This window comes from Xenopus tropicalis, chromosome 10 (assembly GCF_000004195.4).
Source record: "Xenopus tropicalis strain Nigerian chromosome 10, UCB_Xtro_10.0, whole genome shotgun sequence".
Taxonomy (NCBI): Eukaryota; Metazoa; Chordata; class Amphibia; order Anura; family Pipidae; genus Xenopus; species Xenopus tropicalis.
The window spans coordinates 4,382,696-4,408,651 of NC_030686.2; the positions used below are offsets into that span (position 1 = coordinate 4,382,696).

The 25,956-nt window shown below is 49.6% G+C and overlaps 2 protein-coding genes across 4 annotated transcripts in view; one reads left to right on the plus strand and one right to left on the minus strand.

Annotated features, from left to right (window-relative positions):
- The window catches only part of taf4 (TATA-box binding protein associated factor 4), a 28,899-nt gene extending 18,514 nt beyond the window's left edge, over positions 1 to 10,385 (minus strand). Inside the window, exons 1-2 of one of the 2 annotated variants that reach the window (XM_012952548.3) lie at positions 9,629 to 10,385; positions 6,927 to 7,829 (exon numbers count right to left, since the gene is read on the minus strand). In XM_012952548.3, the coding sequence (XP_012808002.1) occupies positions 6,927 to 7,829; positions 9,629 to 9,899 (1,174 nt within the window). In that variant the 5' untranslated portion in view covers positions 9,900 to 10,385. 2 annotated transcript variants of the gene reach the window in all.
- Positions 10,386 to 14,492: 4,107 nt separating this feature from the next.
- lsm14b (LSM family member 14B) lies at positions 14,493 to 22,831 on the plus strand. 2 transcript variants are annotated; one of them, XM_031894143.1, is made up of 9 exons: positions 14,493 to 14,696; positions 16,171 to 16,334; positions 18,041 to 18,176; positions 18,388 to 18,507; positions 19,367 to 19,537; positions 20,352 to 20,423; positions 20,507 to 20,668; positions 20,747 to 20,903; positions 21,674 to 22,831. In XM_031894143.1, exons 1-9 carry the CDS (start codon positions 14,576 to 14,578, stop codon positions 21,837 to 21,839), a joined length of 1,269 nt encoding a protein of 422 aa, XP_031750003.1. In that variant the 5' UTR covers positions 14,493 to 14,575; the 3' UTR covers positions 21,840 to 22,831.
- Positions 22,832 to 25,956: the final 3,125 nt, after the last annotated feature.

Sequence of the window (25,956 nt, forward strand, 5' to 3'; positions counted from 1 at the left end):
AGGCCAGAGGGCTCATACTAACAGCAAAGATCAGCAGGTAGGTACTCGGTGCGCTCTGGCATCCGCATAGGTCAATGTACACAGGCATCGCCATGGCAACAAAAAGTTATCCGTCTGCCTCCCTGCGCCAGCCTCCGATCCTCTCCACGCGCCTGATCTCATTCTGTCATCGAGTGAAGGATACCGAGCCGAAGGGCGGCCATCTTGGAGCTAACGCTGCAGGGCTGCTGCCTGGTATCTGCCTAACGAGGCGCCGCTCCGCGGGACACCTTAACTTTCTTTTCCACATAAACTACTGTCAGAATCTGTTTCTTAAAGGGAAAATAAACCCAAAACCACCCATTCTAAGCAACTTCCCAACATTCATTTATCCCTCATTCTCACTGGGTTTATTTACCGACAGCAGTTTCTCATCTCCCCTTTATTATTTCAGGAGTCAGAACTAGAGGTCCGTTCTTCTGCTACATTGTTTCCAGAACCAGAACCACAAGTGCACAGTCCACTGGGAGTTGTGGCAGCCAGTTTGTATGTGCAAATCCACCTAGCCAGAGGAAAACCCAAAGGCCACTTATGCAGTCCGTGACTTGCCTCACTCTATAGGCCATGTCATGTGACCCAATATGGAGGGCTAAAGTGTGCCAGCAGCAGATCCTTTGGGCTCAGATAGTTTCTATAGAGTGCAAACTGATCCTACCCCCCCCCCCCCTTCCCTGCTCCCCCCCAGGGTGACAATTGGTCCCACTAAACACAAGCATTTGAACTATGTGACTAGTTAATACTAAAGGTGCCCATACACTGGCAGATCCGCTCTCTTGGCGATGTTGCCAAGCGAGCGGATCTTCTCCCGATAACCCCCACTACGGGTGGGCGATATCGGGAGAATCCAGGCTAATTCAATTGTTTGGCCCTGGGGCCAAATGATCGAATTATAATGACGGGCATAGCAAGAGTTGGTCCAGGGACCGCATCAACGAGCTGACCTGGTCCCCGATCCGACTAGATTTTCTAACCTGCCCGATTGAGATTTGCCCAATTTCAGGCCAGATATCAGTCGGGCAGGCCCGTCGTTAGTGCCCCTACACAGGCCGATTAGCTGCCGAATCTGTCTAAGGGACCCATATTGGCAGCTAGAATTGGCCCGTGTATGGGGACCTTTAGTCAGTGCCATCTGCAAACCTCCATACAGACCTTAACAAGGCACGGCTCACTGGCGCCACCCAGAGGGATCCTGGGCAATCCCACGTCTCTGGGGGCATTTCCCAAGCAGATGACTCTGCTTTCCTCTACCAAATGCCTTTATAGTTGATGTTTGAGCCTTAACAGACCAACTGCAAAGAGACGGACGGATGGACAGACGGACGGACGGAAAGAAAGCACTTTCCCGGAAATCCCCAGCTGTGGTCAGAGACACAAATCTCTTCTGCGTGCAAAATACACATAATATCCGAGGCAAAGCGTCGGAATCCAAGAGAAGGGTAACATTACACCGGGTCGGATCTTGTTTTCTACTACAGAAAGCGAATGATGCCAAGAAATGCATTCGCTACAATGTATCAGCCAATCAGCCGTCAAACCGAGATTTTGCTTGGGCAAGAAAATGCAATTTTGTTGCTCTCTCCGGGTGTTTATTCCCTGTACTGCAAATGCTCTATAGATACAAAATTATTACTGACCACACGCATTATTTCCCCTTTATATAAAGCCCATGGGCAATTCAATCGTACTGTCCGCAAGCAAATTGGAGACATTGGCTATTTCCCTTCCTGCCCCGATATTCATGTATCTCTGGATTCCAAGTAATATGAAAGAACTACATAAATGATGTACCGCTATAGGCATTGGTATGGGCGCAAATATTCCTATAGAAATCGATATGTAGAATCAGGTTTATCATTGGGAAATATTACATTACTCCTACAGAGGCCGATGCCAACTCTTGGGAACAGTTCGCTTCATATTTGTGACCAGAATAATGCAATATTTGTCCCAGAATGGGACAGATTTGGTTTCGATGCATTTGGTGACTTTCCGCTCTATGTAGGGAAAAGAAAGGGTTATTAACTGGCTGGGGATTTTGGGAGCTATAGTTCAATAGCTAAAGGCATAGGTTAGCCATTGGTATTAGGACTGGAGTATTTTGCCTTATTCTCACCCAACTGTCTCCCCTCCCTCTTTTCCACCCTAGGAGCCAGCATGGAGGGGATCAGCACCGAGAGAGACCCCAGCTCACCTACCACCTCCAAGATGCACCAGAGCCCCCAGGAGAACCAGACTTTCACCGGCTCCCTGAAGCCCAACCAGGTGCCGTAACTGCCGGAAAACTTCGCTTTCGATGTGGCCCATGAGAAGCTTCATCCCCGCCTGCTACAACAGCTCCCGGGCCAAGTTGCATCAAGTGCGCCTACTGCGGCCTCTACCTCTCCCCCAACAAGTTCATCTTCCACTCGCACCGCACCCCGACTCCAAGTACACGCAGCCCGACGCCGCCAACTTCAACAGCTAGAGGGCAGAACCTCCAACTCAACCCCGCCTGACGTTCTCTCCTCCGTCAAAAACTTTGACTCCCATAATGCCTTGCAAACTGTGTGATTGGACGGCCTCACAGGCACAAGCAAGGTATTATGGGAACGTGAGCCTTGGCTAAAGGAGAGCAGACCATGACCGGAGCGGCCATACGTTCTTCTCCCAATATCCCCACCTACGGATGGGTGATATCGAGCTAATTCGGTTGTTTGGCCAATGCAAGCCAATGCGGTCCCTAATCCAACAGAAAAACGAAACCTGCCCAATTTCAGGCCAGATGTCTGTCACTGAGGCCCGTCGCTTGTGCCTATACACAGGCAGATAAGCTGCCGAATCGGTCTTAGGGACCAATATCGGCGTCTAGAATCGGCCCGTTGGAAGTCCAACACAAACTTGGGGTTTGGCAAGACAGATCTGCACTGGGCAATAAAGGAGGCAGGGCAGTTATACCCGGGGGGCAGGTTGTAAGTACAAGGCACCCTGGGTAAAATACACATTTGCCCCAGAACTTATCCTTGGAAAGGCTCCTCCAACCAAATAAATCGCAACTCTGTCAACTGGAACAGCCCAGCACATCATAAAGCTGAAAGCTCAAACAATAGGTCAATTTATTGCAACTGTGTAAACTACAACTCCCAGCATACTCTGCCAACAGCACTTACACATTTACTAAAATGCTCTGTTTCTGCCACTCAAAACATTCGGTTTCAGATTTGCGTTTGTCAGACTGCTCTACTCGTTGGGCACCAAACCTAGGGGCCTGTGCAACTCCACGTATAATTATTAGCTTTATATAACTTTACTTTGGAACAGTTACAGCTATTCTTGCTTGGCTTCTTTATTTGGAGCATCCAAGAAATTCTCATTGCCCGCAGTCTGGCTTCATTTAATGAACCCCTGCTGTCAATAATAATCTATAATTTTTTTTTTTTTTTAAATTATCTTTCAATGCAGATCCTTTCCTATTGATTTCTGTCTCTCGACTGTCCCACTGCCTGGTTGCTAGAGTAAACAAGAGCCTAGCAACCAGATAGCTGCTGAAATACCAAAATGGAGAGCTGCTGATCAATAAATAACTGAAAAACCATCCCTTAATTATAACTAAACTATACTACTATTATAAATGACATATTAGGCTGTATCATTGCGCCACAGCTCTGACACTTACACACTGTAGTTCATAGGGCAGGAATGTCTGCTCTTTGGCACTTCGGCTGCAGTAAAAATACAGCTCCCATTATCCATGTGCTTGTCCGGCTAGTGGGGCATGCTGGGATTAGTAGTTTGTATGAAGAGCAGAGAGGTTAAAGGGGAAAATTATAAACCAAACCTACTTTTAAACTCACGGCCATAGAGTAAGTAGGAAGTTTAACCGATTGGAGGCCAAAGAACCCCTGCACCAAACTAAATATGTGACTTCCTGCGTGTGCCCCCCACCTGCCTGCCGCACCCCTGCCTTCCCCACATTCACTTCTAAGGGCAACAGGTGTGAAGCTCAGACCATGACTTGATCTTCCGCCGGCACAACTGCAGCTTTCACCAACAAACTGCCAGCCTCTACTCACGCGGGCACCAACCGACATGCGAAAATACTGACAGCGCTCTCTTAAAGCGACACACACTCACATTCTTCAAGGTTTTTTATAGAGTATTTCTTCAGCTGACACCCACGCACACACCTCTTGTGGCTTCCATAGTCACCGGGCAAAAATTGGAGGGAAACTCCACTAACAGATATACGGGGAGTTACATTTATTATTATTACTACTTGTAAGAATTTTTGTTTTGTTTTTTCTCTGCAATGTTCTTTTATATTCCTGAGACAAGACTAGTATTCCTTCTCATGGCTGCACGTTCTAACTGGAATACAAGTCAGAAATGAAAAAAAATTGTGAAGGAGCATAAAAAAACAGTTCTGTGGAGTTATATATAGAAACATTGGGGTAACAGTCACCCTGCTATAGTTCCAGGGGTAGCCAGGGCACAAGTAAGCACTCACCCCAAATCCCCCCCTAACTGGCCTTCAGGCTGGGCCCCCTTAGCCCATAACAAGGTTACAGATATATAGAAACATTGGGGTAACAGTCACCCTGCTATAGTTCCAGGGGTACCCAGGGCACAAATAAGCACTCACCCCAAATCCCCCCCTAACTGGCCTTCAGGCTGGGCCCCCTTAGCCCATAACAAGGTTACAGATATATAGAAACATTGGGGTAACAGTCACCCCGCTATAGTTCCAGGGGTACCCAGGGCACAAATAAGCACTCACCCCAAATCCCCCCCCCCCTAACTGGCCTTCAGGCTGGGCCCCCTTAGCCCATAACAAGGTTACAGATATATAGAAACATTGGGGTAACAGTCACCCCGCTATAGTTCCAGGGGTACCCAGGGCACAAATAAGCACTCACCCCAAATCCCCCCCTAACTGGCCTTCAGGCTGGGCCCCCTTAGCCCATAACAAGGTTACAGATATATAGAAACATTGGGGTGACAGTCACCCCGCTATAGTTCCAGGGGTACCCAGGGCACAAATAAGCACTCACCCCAAATCCCCCCCTAACTGGCCTTCAGGCTGGGCCCCCTTAGCCCATAACAAGGTTACAGATATATAGAAACATTGGGGTAACAGTCACCCCGCTATAGTTCCAGGGGTACCCAGGGCACAAATAAGCACTCACCCCAAATCCCCCCCTAACTGGCCTTCAGGCTGGGCCCCCTTAGCCCATAACAAGGTTACAGATATATAGAAACATTGGGGTAACAGTCACCCTGCTATAGTTCCAGGGGTACCCAGGGCACAAATAAGCACTCACCCCAAATCTCCCCCTAACTGGCCTTCAGGCTGGGCCCCCTTAGCCCATAACAAGGTTACAGATATATAGAAACATTGGGGTAACAGTCACCCCGCTATAGTTCCAGGGGTACCCAGGGCACAAATAAGCACTCACCCCAAATCTCCCCCTAACTGGCCTTCAGGTTGAGCCTCTGATCCAGAGTTTTGCCCCCCTTTAGTGCAGCCCACCCCACACTTTGGGAATCTGTAGAATTGAGCAACCTGTGTTCCCTGTAACATAACATAAACCAATGAGCAGAAGGGTAACTTTACCAGGAACACACAGTTAAACCCATCCCATGGCAGAGACGTTACGACTAAGGAATCAGCTGACTGCCTGAACTGTATAATTTGGCAATGCTGATAGTTTTTAAAAATTCTTTGTAAACACATTTGATGGACTGAATTTCTAAAAAGCAAACGCTTAAAAATAAAAAATTTAGCTATATTAATAGTGGCAGCTCGCAGCATAGAGTTCAGAGGACAACTAGGGGGCAATAATCATGGGGTATTTAAGTTTCCTTTATACTTTCCATCCACACACATACAGGTATATACAGAATTTACTGGGCCAGGGACAGGTTATTATGTTCCTTTATTGATATAGTACAGACATATTCTGCAGCACTATGCAGAGATTGCCCATTATTTACATCAGACCCAGGTCAGGACCCAGAGGAGCTTACAATTAACAGCCCTTATCACTCACAAGATTCTCAGGGGGTAGGAGGAAACCTATGTATATACAAAACAAACATACTTGTTGCATATAATGTCCTGGTTGGAATTGAAGTGAGGACCCCGGTGCTGCAAGGCTGTGGTGCTATCCATGCTTAATATGTTGCCAATATATACAAATACTTAACAACTCACTGGGCAGTTACAGGTTAAAAAATTCTGCATGGACACACCAGTAAAAAAAACAACTAACCCCCAGCAGAAAACAGTAAGGATAACACAATGAGAAGGTTAAGGTGGTGCAGTTATCAGTTAAGGGGGCTACCCCTGTCTGGGAGGGTCACAGGCACACAATGTCAAGTTCAATCAACAACACCAAACAGAACTAATTACCCTAAGTGCTCCCGTTTATTAGCAAAGTAATAATTGCTAAATAACGGATTAATCACTTGTCGGGGGGAATGATGGGAATTGTAGTCCAACCAGATTTAAAGATGCCACTGCTCTTGAACTGTTCGACAGTAACAGACATTATCAATGTGCTTTCCGCTCACCAAGCCCCGCTGTGCCCGTAAGGAAACTGGCATACGGGGACAGGAGGGCATTCCAGGTAAGCGAAATTGTGTCTGGCACCGAGCGGTTCCTTCCTCCCATTCCCCAAAGCACAGAAGCTCGGGGATGGCTGCCTCGGTCTGTGTGTGTCGGGTGAAATGAGCTAGAAAGAGGTTATGTTTGGCTTCTCGCATCAGCCTGACATCGCGATTGGTCCCAGACTGAGCACCACATGCCGCTCGCTCAATCACAACAAGCAGAGAGGGGCCGAGCCAGAGATCTCGCAGGCAACTTCTCTCTCAATGAACTGCTCTCATAATAAATAAAAATGTGCACTTACCGGGCGGAAGCTGGAAATTCTGAACGCTCGCCGGGTTCTGCTGAGGCTGTGGCACGCGCGGGGCAAGCATAGGGGGAGTGATTGTAGCCCTGATACCACCGGCCAGGGCCGTAGGAGTCCTTGGCAAGTTGGGAGGCACGGCGCTGACTGTAGCTTTGCCCATTCCTGTAGGGGCACCGGGGGCAGACACAGCTCCTCCAGGACCAGGGTGCCCAGCTTGCATAGTCTGTCCTAACACCATATTGCCAGGGTTAGGCTGGCTCTGCTGAGGGGGCTGGATAATAGTTTTAGGGGATTCCGACTTGATCACCGGACTGGGCTGATTGTTCATTTGCAGCGAGACCCCGGCAGGGGCGGACAGAGGGGAATTGATCACAGTATTGCTCCCGTTCTGAGTGGCGGGCACGCCCTGGTGCAACAGAGGTCTCACCAATGCCACGCTGGTGGGTACGCCCGCCATGCCAGCTTGCTGCCCAGCTGCTCCCGCAGTGGATGTGGATGAGGAGGAGATGACTGAGGATGCCACGTTAGTAGTCCCAAGGAAAGAAGTCTGGATAACGGTGTTAGCTCCTGGGTTCACTCCACCCTTAGCGACAGGAGCCGGTCCGTTGTTTACCAGGCCGACAGCGGCATTGCTGTTCCCCTGGTAGGGGGTTCCGTGACCCCCAGGTCCGTGTGAATTAATCACAACATTACTCCCATTCATGGTCTGTAGGGTGGCATTTTTGCCATTACCTGAACTGTGGTTGGGCAGAGTGGAAGCCATGTTGCCCAGAACCCCAGATTTGGCCTGGCTAAGAGCTCCTGGTGCTTCGGGTATAGCAGACTGAGTCCCGTCAGGCTGTGCTGTGGTCTGTGGGCGGCTGTTAATGACACCTCCTTGTACTCCGGGTACAGCGGCTCCTGTGGGAGAAAAAGGACATTTTTTTTTAAACAGCAGGGAAAGAAACAGAGCTATGGGGTATACACCCGCCGGAATATACAGATAGCCACCCCTGTGCACCCACTCTGGTCCAGCACTTGGTTCCACCAGCAAACGCCCACTGGACCCCTCAGAAGCGGCATTAGGCAACCCCACAACCCAACATGCCACCCAGAAATCCAAACCATTCCAAGAGAACCCAATGATGCCCCCAGGAAGATTTACCCCCCCCCCCCCCCTTGTAAGTGAGCGGCATATAGACGGTGCCCTCAGTGCCAGCTCCCCAAGTACACGGGGAACATACCCCACATAAGGCAATTTCACCCACACCCCCCCAAATGACCATATAGTGCCTCTTGCCCCCCAAGTCCATTTATTAAGGCTCATTATAGCCCCCAGAAAATCCCAGGTATCTAAGTATCTACAACAAGGCCATCAGTAGCGCCAAAAGTTCATGTGGACCCCCAAATCTTCTCCTGGGGCACAAACTGCCCCCTAATGATCCACACAGCACTCATCTCCCCACAGTCACCCCCAAAACCCTAAAATGCCACAAATCTCTAGTCTGTTGCCACCAACAGCTCCATTAGTCCATGTGAGACTGGCCAGAAGGCTGCCCAGGGCCCAGTATACCCCCCAAATGCCCCCAGGCTGCCCGGTTACCCCAGGAAACTGCCGGGTACCCCAAATATCCAGTCGCCAGCCACCAACAGCTCTACGAGTCCATGTGAGACTGGCCAGAAGGCTGCCCAGGGCCCAGTATACCCCCAAATGCCCCCAGGCTGCCCGGTTACCCCAGGAAACTGCCGGGTACCCCAAATATCCAGTCGCCAGCCATCAGCAGCTCTATGAGTCCATGTGAGACTGGCCAGAAGGCTGCCCAGGGCCCAGTATACCCCCAAATGCCCCCAGGCTGCCCGGTTACCCCAGGAAACTGCTGGGTACCCCAAATATCCAGTCGCCAGCCATCAGCAGCTCTATGAGTCCATGTGAGACTGGCCAGAAGGCTGCCCAGGGCCCAGTATACCCCCCAAATGCCCCCAGGCTGCCCGGTTACCCCAGGAAACTGCTGGGTACCCCAAATATCCAGTCGCCAGCCATCAGCAGCTCTATGAGTCCATGTGAGACTGGCCAGAAGGCTGCCCAGGGCCCAGTATACCCCCAAATGCCCCCAGGCTGCCCGGTTACCCCAGGAAACTGCCGGATACCCCAAATATCCAGTCGCCAGCCATCAGCAGCTCCAGGAGTCCATGTGAGACTGGCCAGAAGGCTGCCCAGGGCCCAGTATACCCCCAAATGCCCCCAGGCTGCCCGGTTACCCCAGGAAACTGCTGGGTACCCCAAATATCCAGTCGCCAGCCATCAGCAGCTCTATGAGTCCATGTGAGACTGGCCAGAAGGCTGCCCAGGGCCCAGTATACCCCCCAAATGCCCCCAGGCTGCCCGGTTACCCCAGGAAACTGCCGGATACCCCAAATATCCAGTCGCCAGCCATCAGCAGCTCCAGGAGTCCATGTGTACCCCCAATTCTATTTCCTATGGGCCAATGTGCCCCCCCAAAGCCCTTGGCCCCCCTCCAAGTCACTCCACAGGCGCCAAGTAGTACAAGTATCCAGTTTTCCAAGAGCAGCAACTCCAGAAGTCCATGTGGGGCCCCCAGAGCGTTTCCCGGGGCCCATCACACCCAGCAGAGCCCCTGAAGGCCCCCAGTCAGCCCGCCGGCCGCCAAAACATTCCCGCGGCCCCCCTGCCCGCTCAGCTCGGCGCCCCCAGGCCTCACCCGTCTTAGGCACCTCCGGGGAGAGCCCTATCTTGGCTTCAGGCTGTCCCCCCGCACTGGCTGCCCCTACCCCCGGGCTGGTGACATGGTTAGCCAGGGCCTGGCTGCGGGCCTCGGCGGGGGGTTGCTGCTGGTGGTGGTGGTGATGATGGTGCTGGTGGGCCGCGGCGGCCAGCTGAGACTCCAGGGATCCCACCAGCTCGCTGACCACTTTATCGTCCACGTCCGTGTTGAAGAAAACCTCATCCAGTAGATCCGAACCCGCCGCCATCTTTACTCCGCCGCTCAACTCAGGAGGGCAGCAGCTCTGTGCGCCTGCGCGGCGGGGCAATTACGTCACACCGGAGCGGCGCTCCCATTGGCTGCTTCATGGCTACATAAGGAGCGGGCAAATGGCTGCGAGCGGTATTGGGAGGGCAGGAGGGGATCGAGCGGGGTCGGTGGAACGGGAGGGAGGCACAAAAATAGGGGGCGGTCGGGGAAGGGTCTGCGCGGGAAACCGGGTGGCGTGGCGACGCCTGAAGCGGAGAAAGTCGCCCCGCCACAGAAACGCGCGCTCTTTGTCTGCTCAATTCAAAATGGCTGCTGCGGGTGTCCCGCCGCCACTCCTGTCTGCCGCCCGCTGCGGGTTACCGGGAGGGAGGGGGCGTTCCTGTCACCGGGTGGGTGGGACACCTCATACAGGGCTCGGACAAACGCACTACTGCCGCTTGTGGGATCCGCTGTCTACCGACCGTGCCGCTTAGGCGGAGGGGCATGCTGGGAGTTGTAGTTTTACAACTAATGTGGTTCCCGTGACTATGGGCAGGGAGAAGCTTGTGTATCTGGGAAGGAGTGTAGGGGGGTGTAAATAAAGGGGTATGTGGGTGGATAAGAGGGGCATATGGGTAAATAAGTATATATATCCCTTGGGAACTGAATAGCTATCCCAGTAGAGTTGTTGGGGGTGTAATGGGGGTTATAGGGGGTGAATGATTACCCTAGGGCAGTGTTTGGAGGTATAAGAGCCAATAAGTACCCCAGTATAGTATCTGGGCAGGGGTATTGGGGTTATTATGGTGATGGGGGAGTTAAAGCCAAATAGAAATTCTACTAGATTATTTATTTATTTATAAGAAGTGGTGTAATGGGGACTAAGTACTCAATGGGCCTTGGGAAATGGACATGGCCGGGGGTTAATGTGACTGCCCCATTGTGGGGTAACAAACTGGGCAACTAGAGAGGGTATGGGGCTGTATAAGGGATAGATACAATCTACATGGGGTGATGATTTTCCCTGCACAGTGTTTAGAGGGTTAATCCCCAATAAATGATAGGTTAGTGGATCTACAAGTCATGACTGGAAACTGGATCCCCAAAGGATCACTGGAGGGGGGGGGGGGGGTGATCAGGGGCCCTGCAGGTTTTGTCCAATGAGAAGAATTCTGTCCCTTAAGGTTCTGGAATGGGTTCTGTTAGGGAGTAGGCTCTGATTCTGTATCCTCCCTCTATCGGATTTCTCCTCAATACTTTATAGAGTGCCTGTATGGTACCCAGCACTTTACAGAAGAGCTTGCAATCAAAGGGAAACCCCAAGCAGTATTGGGGTCCCATGTTATTTTATGTACCAAAGAGTAAGAATGTGCCACTGGCCTCCTGTTGTGAGGCAGCGCTAAAACACAAAACGTTAACCTATTATATAATGGAAGACTGCTCCTGCTCAGCCATTGGCTAGGTGGTGCCGGTGCACTGTCCCTTTAATTCCCATCTGGATATATTATTTATACAGCACCACGAGTGCACACTGTGCGGTACAAAGCATAAGCATAATTGGCTTCTGTCAATATGAAGCCGTAGGGCATTTTCCACTAAACAGCATTATGAGTTGCGGTGTAGGTTTTTACCTCATTGGGGCTTTATCCATACAGTTGGGCATTTTCTAGAGAAAAGTATCTGGATAAAACTCTGAAGATGGCTGTGGATAATCAGCCTGTTCAGCCCTGCAGGATCCTTTATAAATAAATGATATTCTGTTCACTAAGTGGCAAACAGCAAGGGCTCTAGCTTTTCCTGCTCTGTCGGTATCCCCTGTGCTTCAGCAACACGTTGGGAATGTTCTGTAATTGTCCTAAATTAACCTCTTCATTAAAGGGACAGTCCACTGTATTTATTAATACTGTATCCACTGCATTTATTTTCCCAGAGATATTACTGGGAGTCTTGTCTGCATCTTTGTATTTATTGATATTGCAGGGTGCAGCCATTATTGCTCATACACCATCAAATGGAGCAGCGCCCTCTGTTGGCTCCATTTTCTTATGCTCTGCTGCTTTTGCAAAGCGGTAACTTTTGACACACGGAGCTACTTAGTAGCAGCTACTAAACACCAGAAAATCCACTGCCATAGACAATACTGAGAATTGCCTCTGCTAAAATACATGTAGAGACCATTATCAGTAAGGGCAAATGTGCAGCAAAAACCACACGCAATTAGCCACAGCGACTTACACAGTACCCTATGGTGGGAAAGTCACAGCGATTAGTTACTTATTAAAAGTCGAGGCAACTAAGCTCCCCATGTACACAGAGCTACTAGTAGCAGCTACTAAAATAGAAAATGCTGATCATTTACTGATAATTGTCTCTACGGGTGTTTTAGCAGAGGCAATTCTCAGTATTGTCTATGGCAGGGGATTTTCTGTGGTTTAGTAGGCGTGAAAAAGTAGCTGCTACTAAGTAGCTCTGTGTGTCTTTGCCCTTCGGAAAGGCGCTACCCTTTCAGGATGTTTTCTTTTAACCAGTGGACTATTGGCTCAGTGTAAAGGTGGCCATGCACTGTAAGATCCGCTCATTTGCTGATGCTGCCAAGTGAGCGGATCTTCTCCCAATATGCCCACCTACCTAGGGCCAAATGATCAAATTCAAATGGTGGGTATAGGCACCATCGGATCAGGGACTGCATCAATGAGCCGATGCGGTCCCTGGTCCAACGGAAAAATCAAATCTGCCCAATCTGGCCAGTTTCAGGTTGGATGTCGGTATGGGAGGTTTCGTCGCTGTTGTCGGTCTAAAGGACCAATATTGGCAGCTGAAATCAGCCCGTGTATGGCCGCCTTAAGTAAGGGATGTAATCGGATATTTGTGTGCACAAGTCAGGGACCCAAGTGCCATTAGGGGAGGTGTGCACTGCTGGCAGGTCATGGGTGGGGTTTATTTTTGTTTCATTAGGGCCCCATTCTAGTTATTGCAGTTTGGTGGGATGCTGGGAGCTGTAGTTAAGCAATTAGAGACTGGACATTGCATTATGCAATGTGATTTGTATTTTTACACTCATACCTATATTCTCTGTTAAGCTGACCCCCAATGCCAGCCATTTGGAACACATGCCCTTTCAACAATTGCCACACACTGGGCACAGTAAATGACCAGAGCTCAAATAGGGTGCTTTTACTAGCCTGATGGAAGCCCTAAGTGGTTAATATGCTTAGTAGTCCTGGCTAAAACAACACAACTTTCCTTTTTCTATACAAAATAGGATATAGAGTGCGTGCAGACTCTGCCAACTTTACCCACTAACATTCATCTGTGCAGTTGGTCACATTTAAAAGTCAAGAATGTGTTTATGGTTTATAGTTCTATTAAAATCTTTCTTCCAGTCTTCTGCTCAAAGAGCTGCCTGGTTGCTGGGAGCCAGTTAGTCCAGTTAGTTAGACTCTAGCAGCCAGTTAGTCCCAATTCCAAACTAGGTCAAATCATGCAAAAAATATGATGGATATGAAATAAAGATTAACCACAAATTGCTATTTGCCATGTCCTTCTAAAACGTTAATGTCACAGGAACAGTCTCTTTAAACGTTAAAGGGGTGGTTCACCTTTGTTACCTTTTGGTATGTTATAAAACTGCCTAGTCTAAGCAACTTTTCAATTGGTCTTCATTATTTATTTCTTATCGTTTTTGATCTATTTGCCTTTTTTTTCTGCCTCTTTCCAGCTTTCAAATGGGGGTCACTGACCCCGGCAGCCAAAAACCTATTGTTCTGTGAGGCTCCAGTTTTATTGTTATTGTTACTTTTTCTAACTTGTTTTTCTCTCCAATTAAGTTACCATCCTCTCATTCAAATTGCTCCCTAGTCGCTAAGGTAATTTGGACCCTAGCAACGAAGTAGTTGCTAAATCTCCAAACTACAGAACTGCTGAACAAAAATTGAAATAACTAAAAAAAAACCACAAATAATAAAAAATGAAGACCAATTGCAAATTGTCTCAGTATATTACTCTCTACGTCATACTAAAAGTTATCTCAAAAGTGAACAACAATACTAAAACACAAGGATTTTATTTTAATCTTGATTGAATTCTAATCTATAAAGCCGGCCCAATGTTACCGTTGTCTCATCAATTGGGTGGTACAAAAGGTTTTGATCGGGCGCCCAAGCGTTTAGTGGTAGAATTCCTATTGTTTCTACCTCCATATCTGATAATTCAGACCTAAACGTCAACGGGGGGGCAAGAACGACCTGGTCGCAGGAATGATAGTAATTGTAACTTGTATTAAATGCTTAAATGGTGACTGCTGCAAAATCGCTGAACAAAATAGTTATAGTCGGAGCTATATCCCACCAATAATATGGCCGACCATCCACCATTACATACGTCCACTACGCGTTGCGACGCTTGCCGTGCTCTATCGAATTGCTTTTACGTCACCAGTTGCCGGGACTAGCCTTAGCCAATGGCTGCCTGAGACGTCACAGCCCTCCGTAAGGTAAAAAAACACAGGCACACGAATTGCGCAGCAACAAAGCTGCGGGTTCCGCTAAGCCCCACCCCCTGGCGTGTCGGGGCGGGGGAGGGCGGTGCCAGAGGTGTGGGTATAAAAGGTGCAGTAGTGGGCGGCCCCGGGGCAGTCTAGGGGACCCTGAGGAAATATTCGGGAGACAAGAGGGGCCAGAGGCCGAGCCGAGCATCATGAGCTCGGGAACCCCGTACATCGGCAGCAAGATCAGCCTGATCTCCAAGGCTCAGATCCGCTATGAAGGCATCCTGTATACCATCGATACCGAGAACTCCACCGTGGCCCTAGCCAAAGGTGCGCAGCGGGCCCCTCGGGTGCAATAGGGCTGACATTGGGCTTTTGGTCGGGGCAAGGCTGACACTTGCCGATGGCTAGCGGGGGATGCTGGGAGTCGTAGTCGCCAGTCCGGTGGGGGTAGGCGGAGTGTTGTTAGAGCCTGGTGCTTGTGGCGGTAGGTGGGGGGTAATTGGCGCAGGTGGAAAGGGGTAATTGGGGCAGGTGTCGGAGATTTGGGGTAATGTGACCGTGGAGCCCACACTGCCCCCTGCAGGAAGGACTGACCCATTAGCTTCAGCTCGTTAGTGGCCCTGCCTTCTGCCCTGTGATTCGCTGCTGGGTGGGGTAGAATGGTATTATTGTTATGGCTTCCAATTCTCCCACACTGCCCTCTGCTGGTAGGGGCCACTCATAGGGATTGCACTTCCCACCTATTCCCCTCTCTGCCATACCCACCCCAGTCTCTGCCCTTGTGCCCCCCTAGCCACCCCAGTCTCTGCCCTTGTGCCCCCCTAGCCACCCCAGTCTCTGCCCTTGTGCCCCCCTAGCCACCCCAGTCTCTGCCCTTGTGCCCCCCTAGCCACCCCAGTCTCTGCCCTTGTGCCCCCCTAGCCACCCCAGTCTCTGCCCTTGTGCCCCCCTAGCCACCCCAGTCTCTGCCCTTGTGCCCCCCTACCCGCCCTCTTGCCCAGGGGTTCCCAACCTGCTGTCCTCCAGGGCCTTTAGAACTACAACCTCCATCTTACCTGGACAGCAGGGGGAGACAAGATTCTGCCTCCAGTGCACCCCTTATATTATATTACCCGCCCCATACTAGATTCTGCCTCCAGTGCGCCCCTTATATTATACTACCCCCCCATACTAGATTCTGCCTCCAGTGTGCCCCTTATATTATACTACCCCCCCATACTAGATTCTGCCTCCAGTGCGCCCCTTATATTATACTACCCCCCCATACAAGATTCTGCCTCCAGTGTGCCCCTTATATTATACTACCCCCCCATACAAGATTCTGCCTCCAGTGTGCCCCTTATATTATACTACCCCCCCATACAAGATTCTGCCTCCAGTGTGCCCCTTATATTATACTACCCCCCCATACAAGATTCTGCCTCCAGTGTGCCCCTTATATTATACTACCCCCCCATACAAGATTCTGCCTCCAGTGTGCCCCTTATATTATACTACCCCCCCATACAAGATTCTGCCTCCAGTGCACCCCTTATATTATACTCCCCACCTCCACATGCCCTTTTATACTTCTACCCCCTCTCCCTATTGGCAGGGAGCTGCGTGCCTTTCTGGCAGTGCTGCAAAGCCCTGGCACATCCTCCCCTGCTCAGTTTAAAGACATTAAGGCACTAACGAGCTGCGAGTTGCTTGCGTTATAGATTGCAGTGGATCAACCCATCTCTGGGATCCCACAAACTGACATTTCCAGCCAAGTTCCTGCTCAGTCGTTGACTAATCTTCACTCTCTAATTATAATTAGTCCGCTCGTTTGGGACGGAAGATCGCCCGACTGACCGGCCAGCCCCGCCTCGGGAGGAAGTCTACGAGTATATCATTTTCCGCGGCAGCGATATTAAGGACATCACCGTATGTGAACCCCCAAAGGCTTCCCATGCTCTTCCGCAGGACCCGGCTATAGTCCAGGTATGTTGGGCCGGCGCCACTCATGCGCTTGGTCGTTTGAGTCTCCTATTTGTTTAATATGAATCTTTAATATGGTTTAAAGTCTACCTAGCAAGCTGTATTGTGCTGCTCCTGGCTGCTCAGTGCTGGGCTGGCCGGCACCTAGGGCAAGTGGCTGCAGGGGATCCACATACATTTAGAGCACATTGTTGCCCCCATCCCTGATACTCCAATGTGACGTCATTAATAAAGGGTAAGTGAGCTGGGGGGGGGGGTAGTCACATTTCTTGAGCCCCTTCCACCATTTTGTTCCTGGTATTCTTGGACTTTGCTGCTGTATCTGTCTGGCAAGGAAAGGGTTAGGGAGTATTTCTGGCTAATTGAGCGGCGCCGCTGGATTTGGTTCACGTTTATATAACCCTCGTGTCCTAGAATTCCCTGCTGTAGCAAATTTAATGATAGCGAGCGCCAAGGATGAGCGCTGTGGTGGGGGGGGGGTGAGTAAGCAGTAAATAGCTCCTAATGGGTGGGGAGGGGTAATGCCGTGGCTGGGGAGGCGCGGGACTGCCAGGGCAACCGGTTTGGGCCTATAATTAGCCAGGGGGCAATTAGCAGAAACCTAAAAACTGTTTATCAGTGGGCAATGGGCAGCGTAAGCTTGGGAGCCCTGGGTGGCATAAACCTGCCGAGCCGTGGCTAGAGCCTTACCCGCTATGGGCAGAGTAGGCTTGGGAGCCCTGGGTGGCATAAACCTGCCGAGCCGTGGCTAGAGCCTTACCCGCTATGGGCAGAGTAGGCTTGGGAGCCCTGGGTGGCATAAACCTGCCGAGCCGTGGCTAGAGCCTTACCCGCTATGGGCAGAGTAGGCTTGGGAGCCCTGGGTGGCATAAACCTGCCGAGCCGTGGCTAGAGCCTTACCCGCTATGGGCAGAGTAGGCTTGGGAGCCCTGGGTGGTTAATGGGTGCCATAAACCTGCTGAGCCGTGGCTAGAGCCTTACCCGCTATGGGCAGAGTAGGCTTGGGAGCCCTGGGTGGCATAAACCTGCTGAGCCGTGGCTAGAGCCTTACCCGCTATGGGCAGAGTAGGCTTGGGAGCCATGGGTGGTTAATGGGTGCCATAAACCTGCCGAGCCGTGGCTGGAGCCTTACCCGCTGTTACAGCAGATGGAATATTCACAATTAAACTTCACCCTTATTGACTTACCCTTTACTTACCAGACGTAAGGGTAACAGACCTTACGTTAACAACACTTGCATTATGATGGTTAAAATGCCATCTCATTGCTACAGTCAGACACCATGGTAACCAGAGGGCACAAGGCCAGATGTTGTATCCGGACACACTTGCTCGTTTTTTATGACAGTAACGTTACATGGTTGCTATTGTTAAACAGCCTAGCAACCAGATAGCAGTCTTAACTGGGGCATGTAATAGGAGTGCAAGGTTTGCTACTGGTCTAATCAACCATAGCAACCGGTCAGCAGGAAGCATTTACTTGTTGTTGGTTGCTATGGGTTACTGCCCCCTGGCAAACTAACTGTCCTTTAGTACAACGGGGGTAAATTTATCGAGCTATGAAGCAAAAGTTAAATATGGCTTCGCTGCTAACAACCTAGCTTCAACATTGCTGGCAAGGGGCAATATTCCCGCTTATAGGGCAGAGTGCACCGGCTAGTAATAGGGCTGCTGTCGGGAAAGAGTTAATGTGACTATTTTTTTCTATAGTCTTCTCTGGGCTCTGCTCCTTCTGCTTCCTACCAGTCTTCGGTGCCTTACAGCCCATTCCGAGGGATGCCAACCTACAGCCAGCTTGCAGCCTCTTCCCTCCTCAGCCAGCAGTATGCTGCCTCCCTTGGCCTAGGTGAGTACTGCAGCTGCCCAGTAAGCAAGGTGTTAGTCCTTAGGTGACGGCAGCATTTCTCCTGATCTTTGGCTTTTGCCATTATCCTGTGCCGCGTTGTTCCTTGCAGAGCTGCCTATGCCAGGCTGACATGCCATGATTGGAGCTTCATGTGGAATTAACTTGGCCTTTCTTTTTCTTCCCCATCTCCGTCCACTTTCTTTCGGTGCAGAAAAGTTGGGGAGCCCTACGGCATCTGCCGGGGTCTCCAGCTCCTGCTCTTCCCCTTCTCCTCAGCCTGTCGCCCCAGAACCGGATATCCCGGCGGAACCACCGCAGTTGTCTCCGAATGGTAACTGCCTCAATGTGCATGTGTCCTGCAGAGCTTTAACCCCTGCATGCTGCTTTGTTTGGCCGCTTAACCTCTGTCAGGTGGGGGAGGCCTTGGGGTACATGGGAGTTCTGCTACTGAAAGGGTGGTGGAAAGTGGCTCATCCTTGGTTTGTGGTCCAGCTGGATGATGTGGGGGCAGCCATTCAAGCTGGAAAAAAGAATAGACATAGGTTATACAGCGGGTAACAGATAAGCTTATTAGAATATCATGGGGTTTTATCTGATATCTGCTAAGTAACCTGTGCTTTTGATTGGCTGCCCCCGGGGCTACACAGCGGGGTATTTATATAAACTATAGTAGGGTTTGAAGTAAGCATGCAACATTTACCAGTGCAGGGCAATAGAACATAATATAAAATATTACTTTTATACTTTTTCCATTGTTGTTGGGGTTAGGAGCTGCTGCAGGGGCACAACTCATGCCCATAGGTGGCAGATAAATAGGACAAATACTTGCCTACCCTGCAGGGTACATTTTTTTGCTCTGTGGCACTTTCTCTTCCTTTTAGTCAGTTGCTAAACTAATACCCTATGGCTTGCTACTGAATATTCTGCTTTGCTCTGTCCTAATGTAATTGTCTGCCATTAACCGCTTTCAGCTTTGTGACTGACGGCCGTATTTGTGTGGGGTCACAGAAAAATATATGGGGGGGGGGCCTGCAATGAAGATAACTCTGTAGGGCTGGAAAATTCTGTAACATTTTCTCCTTAGCGCTGCCCTGCCCTGTGCGGTCAGATACACCAGCAATTTATATAGCAGTCACTGACACTGGGCTTTGTTTTTTTTGTCCCTCCCCCCCCCCCCCCCCCCCCCCCAGCTGGGTTTCCTTCCATCCCGTTGAGGAAGAGCCCAATGGTGGAGCAAGCTGTGCAGACAGGCCCACTGGAGAGCCAGGCCCAGAAGAAGGTTCAGCAGGCGAAAGGGGCTCCTGTTAATCAAAGGGGAATTCGGCAAAGTGGGCCCCAATCTCAGCCAGCACCCTTGAATGGTAAGATGGTTCAGGAACATTCATGCCTTGACATTGTCTTCCCCTATTCACTGTTTTCTTAATGGGAGGTGGTTGGGTGATCTCTATTCCCTAATTTCTTATATAATTTAAGATCAGCCATAAAGCAGGGCGGGACTGCTGCTTACAATGGGGGGGGATCAGATGGGATCTGTGCCACTGTGACAGAATGCTCTGTTATACAGATAGCTAGAATCTCAGCCATAAAGCAGGGCAGGACTGCTGCTTACAATGGGGGGATCAGATAGGATCTGTGCCACTGTGACAGAATGCTCTGTTATACAGATAGCTAGAATCTCAGCCATAAAGCAGGGCAGGACTGCTGCTTACAATGGGGGGATCAGATAGGATCTGTGCCACTGTGACAGAATGCTCTGTTATACAGATAGCTAGAATCTCAGCCATAAAGCAGGGCAGGACTGCTGCTTACAATGGGGGGGGGATAGGATCTTTGCCACTGTGACAGAATGCTCTGTTATACAGATAGCTAGAATCTCAGCCATAAAGCAGGGCAGGACTGCTGCTTACAATGGGGGGATCAGATAGGATCTGTGCCACTGTGACAGAATGCTCTGTTATACAGATAGCTAGAATCTCAGCCATAAAGCAGGGCAGGACTGCTGCTTACAATGGGGGGATCAGATAGGATCTGTGCCACTGTGACAGAATGCTCTGTTATACAGATAGCTAGAATCTCAGCCATAAAGCAGGGCAGGACTGCTGCTTATGTGCTTGACTTGTAGAGTGGGCTTTTAGTTGAAAGGATAGTCTGACCCAAAACATTCTGTGCTTTTAGTGCCCCCTGCGGCTGCCCCAGTTCTAGGCACAGTGAATGATGAGAACAGACGACCCCCCCGGCGGAGATCAGGTAATGGTTTATCAGTGACTCTTTAACTGGTTGTGGTTTGGGGGAATATTGGCACGTAACCAGTCCTTGGTATTTCCTTTCAGGGAACAGAAGGACCAGAAACCGGTCCCGTGGTCAGAACAGACCCACCACCGTGAAGGAGAACGCCATAAAGTTCGAAGGAGACTTTGACTTTGAGACGGCCAATGCCCAGTTCAACAGGGAGGAACTGGATAAGGAATTCAAGGATAAGTTAAACTTCAAAGGTGCCCTTGCAGTGAATCTTACAACTGCCCCTCTGACAAAGCGAAGTTGCCCCATATCATTCTTTCTCTGTCCCGTAGATGAGAAGCCTGAGAAGGAAGGTGAAGAGAAGACGGATTCGGGGGTAGAAACCCAAAATAGTGACGGAAACCCAGAGGAAGACCCCCTGGGACCAAACATTTATTATGACCGGTCAAAGTCTTTCTTTGATAACATTTCTTCTGAGATGAAGTCCAGGTATCCGTTCTGTTGCTTTATATTAATCTGTCACTTTCTTTATTAGAACTGGAAAACTTAACACCCCACTGATTATACCTTTTAGTTTAGTGTTGAGATACAATTTGCATGGAAGATCTGCCATAAAGCAACTCCCTGCTTTATATGGGAGGGCCAGGGCTTCTTCTCTGCTTTATATGGGGGGGGGGGCAGGGCTTCTTCTCTGCTTTATATGGGGGGGGCAGGGCTTCTTCTCTGCTTTATATGGGGGGGGCAGGGCTTCTTCCCTGCTTCATATGGGGGGGGCAGGGCTTCTTCTCTGCTTTATATGGGGGGGCCAGGGCTTCTTCCCTGCTTTATATGGGGGGGGGGGGGGGGCAGGGCTTCTTCTCTGCTTTATATGGGGGGGGGGCAGGGCTTCTTCCCTGCTTCATATGGGGGGGGGGGGCAGGGCTTCTTCCCTTCTTTATATGGGGGGGCCAGGGCTTCTTCCCTGCTTTATATGGGGGGGCCAGGGCTTCTTCTCTGCTTTATATGGGGGGGCCAGGGCTTCTTCTCTGCTTTATATGGGGGGGCCAGGGCTTCCTCCCTGCTTTATATGGGGGGGGGGGCCAGGGTTGCTTCCCTGCTTTATATGGGGGGGGGCAGGGTTGCTTCCCTGCTTTATATGGGGGGGGGCCAGGGTTGTTCCCTGCTTTATATGGGGGGGCCAGGGCTGCTTCCCTGCTTTATTAGTTGCCATAAAGCAAGCAGGTTACCCAGCAATACTCAGGTACTGACCTCTCTTGCAGGCGCACCACGTGGGCAGAGGAGAGGAAGCTGAATACAGAGACCTTCGGGGTCTCTGGGAGGTTCCTCAGGGGGCGCAGCTTCCGTGGTGGCTTCAGAGGAGGAAGAGGCAGCGCCACCCCACGGCGGAACCAAACTACCCAGAGGGCTGGCACAGGGCGAGTGTGATCACTGCCACCCCTGGTACAAACATGGACATGAGGGAGTTCATTTTTTTTTTTTTTCGTCTTTAGACTGACCTTGTCTTCCATATTTTTTTTTTCTCCTGCAAATGCATCGTAGCAGTCCCCTGTTTAACCAGACCCCCCCCCCCCCTTCCCCCATTCCCTTGCTGGTGTGGGTAAAGGGCCCTGTGATGCTTCAGTAGAACTCTGCTTGTAGTCTGTTTGGGGTGTGGAACAGTAAGCGCATAGGAGGCAGTGGGCGGTGCCACATTTACAGGGGAAAGGTCGTTGTTACAAATCTGCCAAAAAGTGAGCAGACATTTTGAACCCCCAAAGGAAGTCTCCTACCTCTTTGTTTTAATTTTTTTTTTTCTTCCTGCCTCTCCCCTTGGCTGTTAGGGGGTTTTAATGCTCTTTGTTTAGCATTTTGCTCACCCCCCCCCCCCCCCCAATTAATGTGCTGTTTATTTTATGCCCCCCTCCCCCACACTTTGTGTTGCTTTAAAGTGAGTGACAAATAGCACTTAAGGGTAGTGGGCATTATTTAACCCAGTTCCTGCCCCCTCGGCCTCTAAGCACTTTGTTCAAGGCATGTAGCCCCGGAACGTCTGATTGGCCCATTGGGCCAAATTCTGTCTTGACCTTTAAACTCTGCACTGCCACGAGGATGGTGGCTCATTAGCCATTGCCAAATCCTTCCGTACCGGCGCTTAGAGCCCACGAGTGACCCTCCGCCTTCCCAGCACACCCCGTACCAACTCCTGCATGGCCGAGGTCTCAATAGTTGGGTTGTTGCAGTTGAACTGCACTCACCTAGGTTTGGTTTTGTTTTTTTTTTTTTAATACCTAAATGATGCATTTTAAGTTATACATAAAATAAGTTAATTTAAAAGCTTGCCTTTATTTTTGTAGAAGACTGGTGCAAAATGAACCAGTAGCCCACACGAATTGTCACACAGTGTAATCTGTCAATAAACCTACAAATGTTTAATACGAGTTGTGGAGTGTGCTCTAAGGTGTATCAATAGGGGGGTGCATTTTAGCTTTCAGCTAACCTATTGTTTCTCCTACTCCCATGTAACTGGAGGAGTCCCAAGCCGGACTTGGATTTCTTACTATTGAGTGCTATTCTGATACCTACTGGGAGCTGCTATCTTGCTCCCTTCCCATTGTTCTGTAGGGTATTTAGTGGACATGGCAGCAGGGTGGGACTAATACCCTGGGGACAGGGTGATAAAACACCAAACTCTGCTTCCAGTTTGCTAGAAGCCAGTCCCCCTGGATGGACTCCCTGTTGCTCCCCAATAGGGGGCAGCAGACCCTGTGGTTGCTAGTAGGGTACAGACTAATAAGCAGTACCAATAGGTATTTAGGAAACATGTTTTCTTTGCTTAGTTCTTCAGTGTAAAAAATAAAACGGGGTAAAATACAAAATGATTTCAATACAGTTAGACATCTGCCCACTTCAGCCTTTATACATTACATTTTTGTCTAACATAATAGCCTGAACACTACTTCCTGCTTTCAGCTCTGTTAGGAGTCAGTAACCAATCAGTGGCTTGCCAGGAGGCTATGTGGCACATAATTATTCAGTTTGTATTTGAATATGACCATGCTGAAACTATCCCATGTGGGCCCCCCTCTAAAGTCACTGATTAACTAAGAGGTTAGAGAGCTGAATGCAGGAAGTAGTGTTCAGGCTATTATGTTAGACATCTGCCCACTCCAGCTTTATGGATTACATTTCTACCCAACTAAATATGTTGGTTATGTTTTATTTTGTGGCCTATTTTACCCAGTTTTATTTTTTTGCACTGAACTGTTCCTTTAAAAGTTTAATCCTGCTGGGGCAGGGGTCCCCAACCTTTCTTACCCATGAGCCCCAGTCAAATGTAAAAAGACTTGGGGAGCAACACAAGCACCATAAAAATTCATGGAGGTGCCAAATAAGGGCTGTGATTGGCTATTAGGTGCCTCTATGCACCCTATCAGCAAACGGGGCTTTATTTGGTAGGAAATCTTGTTTTTATTCAACCAAAACTTGCCCCCAAGTCAGGAATTCAAAAAATAACTCCCTGGTTTGGGGGCACTGAGAGCAACATCCAAGGGGTTGGGGAGCAACATGTTGCCCTGGAGCCACTGGTTGGGGATCACTGTCCTGGTGTATATCCAGGTTTATACGGCAGACCTGTGTGCAAGAAACATCATACCTACGGTTTAGTTGCCCTTTATGTTTGGGCGCACACAGGGTTTCCTGCTGGGCCTGTACAGCAGCCGGATGGCAAATTCCACTTTGCAGCCTAATCTGAACCCCATTGTTTGGTCCATTTGAAGAATGGTGATGCCAATAGGTACAGAAGGGGCACTGTTAGATATATCTGTTTATATTATATATCTCTATCTTTCTCAAATGCCCAGTGTGCCCACTTGGTACCTGTAACTGCAGGGTCAGGATAACCAGGGAAAATACAGGTGCATTTGGCGCTGATGGGGAGGAGCCTAATGTTTTCATGGACCAGAACCTGTGTGCCCAGGGTTGGGCTGGGGCTGAAGGGGCTACTGCCCCAGGAGCCTGCACCCCCCAAGGTGCCCCTGCTGGCTGCATCCCCCAGCATGTAAGTGAAACACGTCAGGGGAGGGACACCCGTGGGCAGAGGAGCACTGAATGGGGTTGGGTCTGGGCCACCGGGTTTTTTTTTTTTTTTTCAGGTGTCCCAGTCCAACCCTGTGTTTGCCCGGTACCACTGCTGCGTCCCGATACAGAAAAGTTGCAGAATGGAGAATATGTATTTGAGGGAATGGGGGACCTTGAGAGCAGGTTTTCTGATGGTCCCCAGTCCAACACTGAGTGAGAGTCTTGAAAATACTAAATGAAGACCAATTGCAAATTGTCTCAATATCAACATCTACGTCATATTAAAAGCTAATTTAAAGGCAAACCACCCCTTTAACAGAAGCCCATTGCTTCTTTGAATAAAGACAGGAAAATTCTTGACTTTGCGATGGGCTGAGACCTTCTGTAGTCCATCAGAACTTGTTCTATCTGGGCAGGTTCTGAAACATTTATATATAAAATGTGTTTTTTCTCCGTTACGGCCTCCTCCATGTTGGTTTGGGCCACTCCTCCAAATGACATCTCCCCACAGTGCTTGGCAATTAGATTTGTACCCGCTAATAAGGAACATGTGGTTTCTGGGCACGGAACGGGCGAGTAACATGGCAGAACCATTAAGGTCCATGTTGGTCCTTCCATAGGCCTCGTGGTGCCATTGCAACTCCTACTACCAAGCCCAATATGAGCAGCTCTTAGTTTGGTTCTGCTCTCAAAGGGGAACCTGTCACCCTAAGAAACAATTCCAAATCCTTTTGTACAAAATACCCTAGCAACCAGGCAGGGGTTCTAATGAGAAAGTGGAATATGAATAGGGGAGGGGCTAAATAGAAAGATAAGGAATAAAAAGTAACAAACTGGAGCCTCACAGAGCAATAGGGTTTGGCTGCCGGGGTCAGTGACCCCCATTTGAAAGCTGCAAAGAGGCAGAAAAAGAAGGGAAATAATTCAAAAACTATAAAAAATAAATAATGAAGACCAATTGAAAAGTTGCTAAGAATTGGTCATTCTATAACATACTAAAAGTTAACAAAGATGAATCACCCCCTTAAGCCCTATCAAGTCAATCACATTGGTATCAATAGAGCATTGGAAGATACCAACTCCTGGCTTGGAACAGAAATCCCAACAACATCAAAGTCATTGCAAAATCCAACTGTGCATTCTAGAACTACTGCATAGATACTGAGAGGCGCTACATATTAGAACTGCTTTCAGCTAACCTATTGTTTCTCCTACTCCCATGTAACTGGAGGAGTCCCAAGCCGGACTTGGATTTCTTACTATTGAGTGCTATTCTGATACCTACTGGGAGCTGCTATCTTGCTCCCTTCCCATTGTTCTGCTGATCGGCTGCTGGGGGTGAGGGGGGGGAGATATCACTCCAACTTGCAGCGCAGCAGTAAAGTGTGCCTGAGTCTGAGCTTTCAGCCAGCGCTACACATTAGAACTGCTTTCAGCTAACCTATTGTTTCTCCTACTCCCATGTAACTGGAGGAGTCCCAAGCCG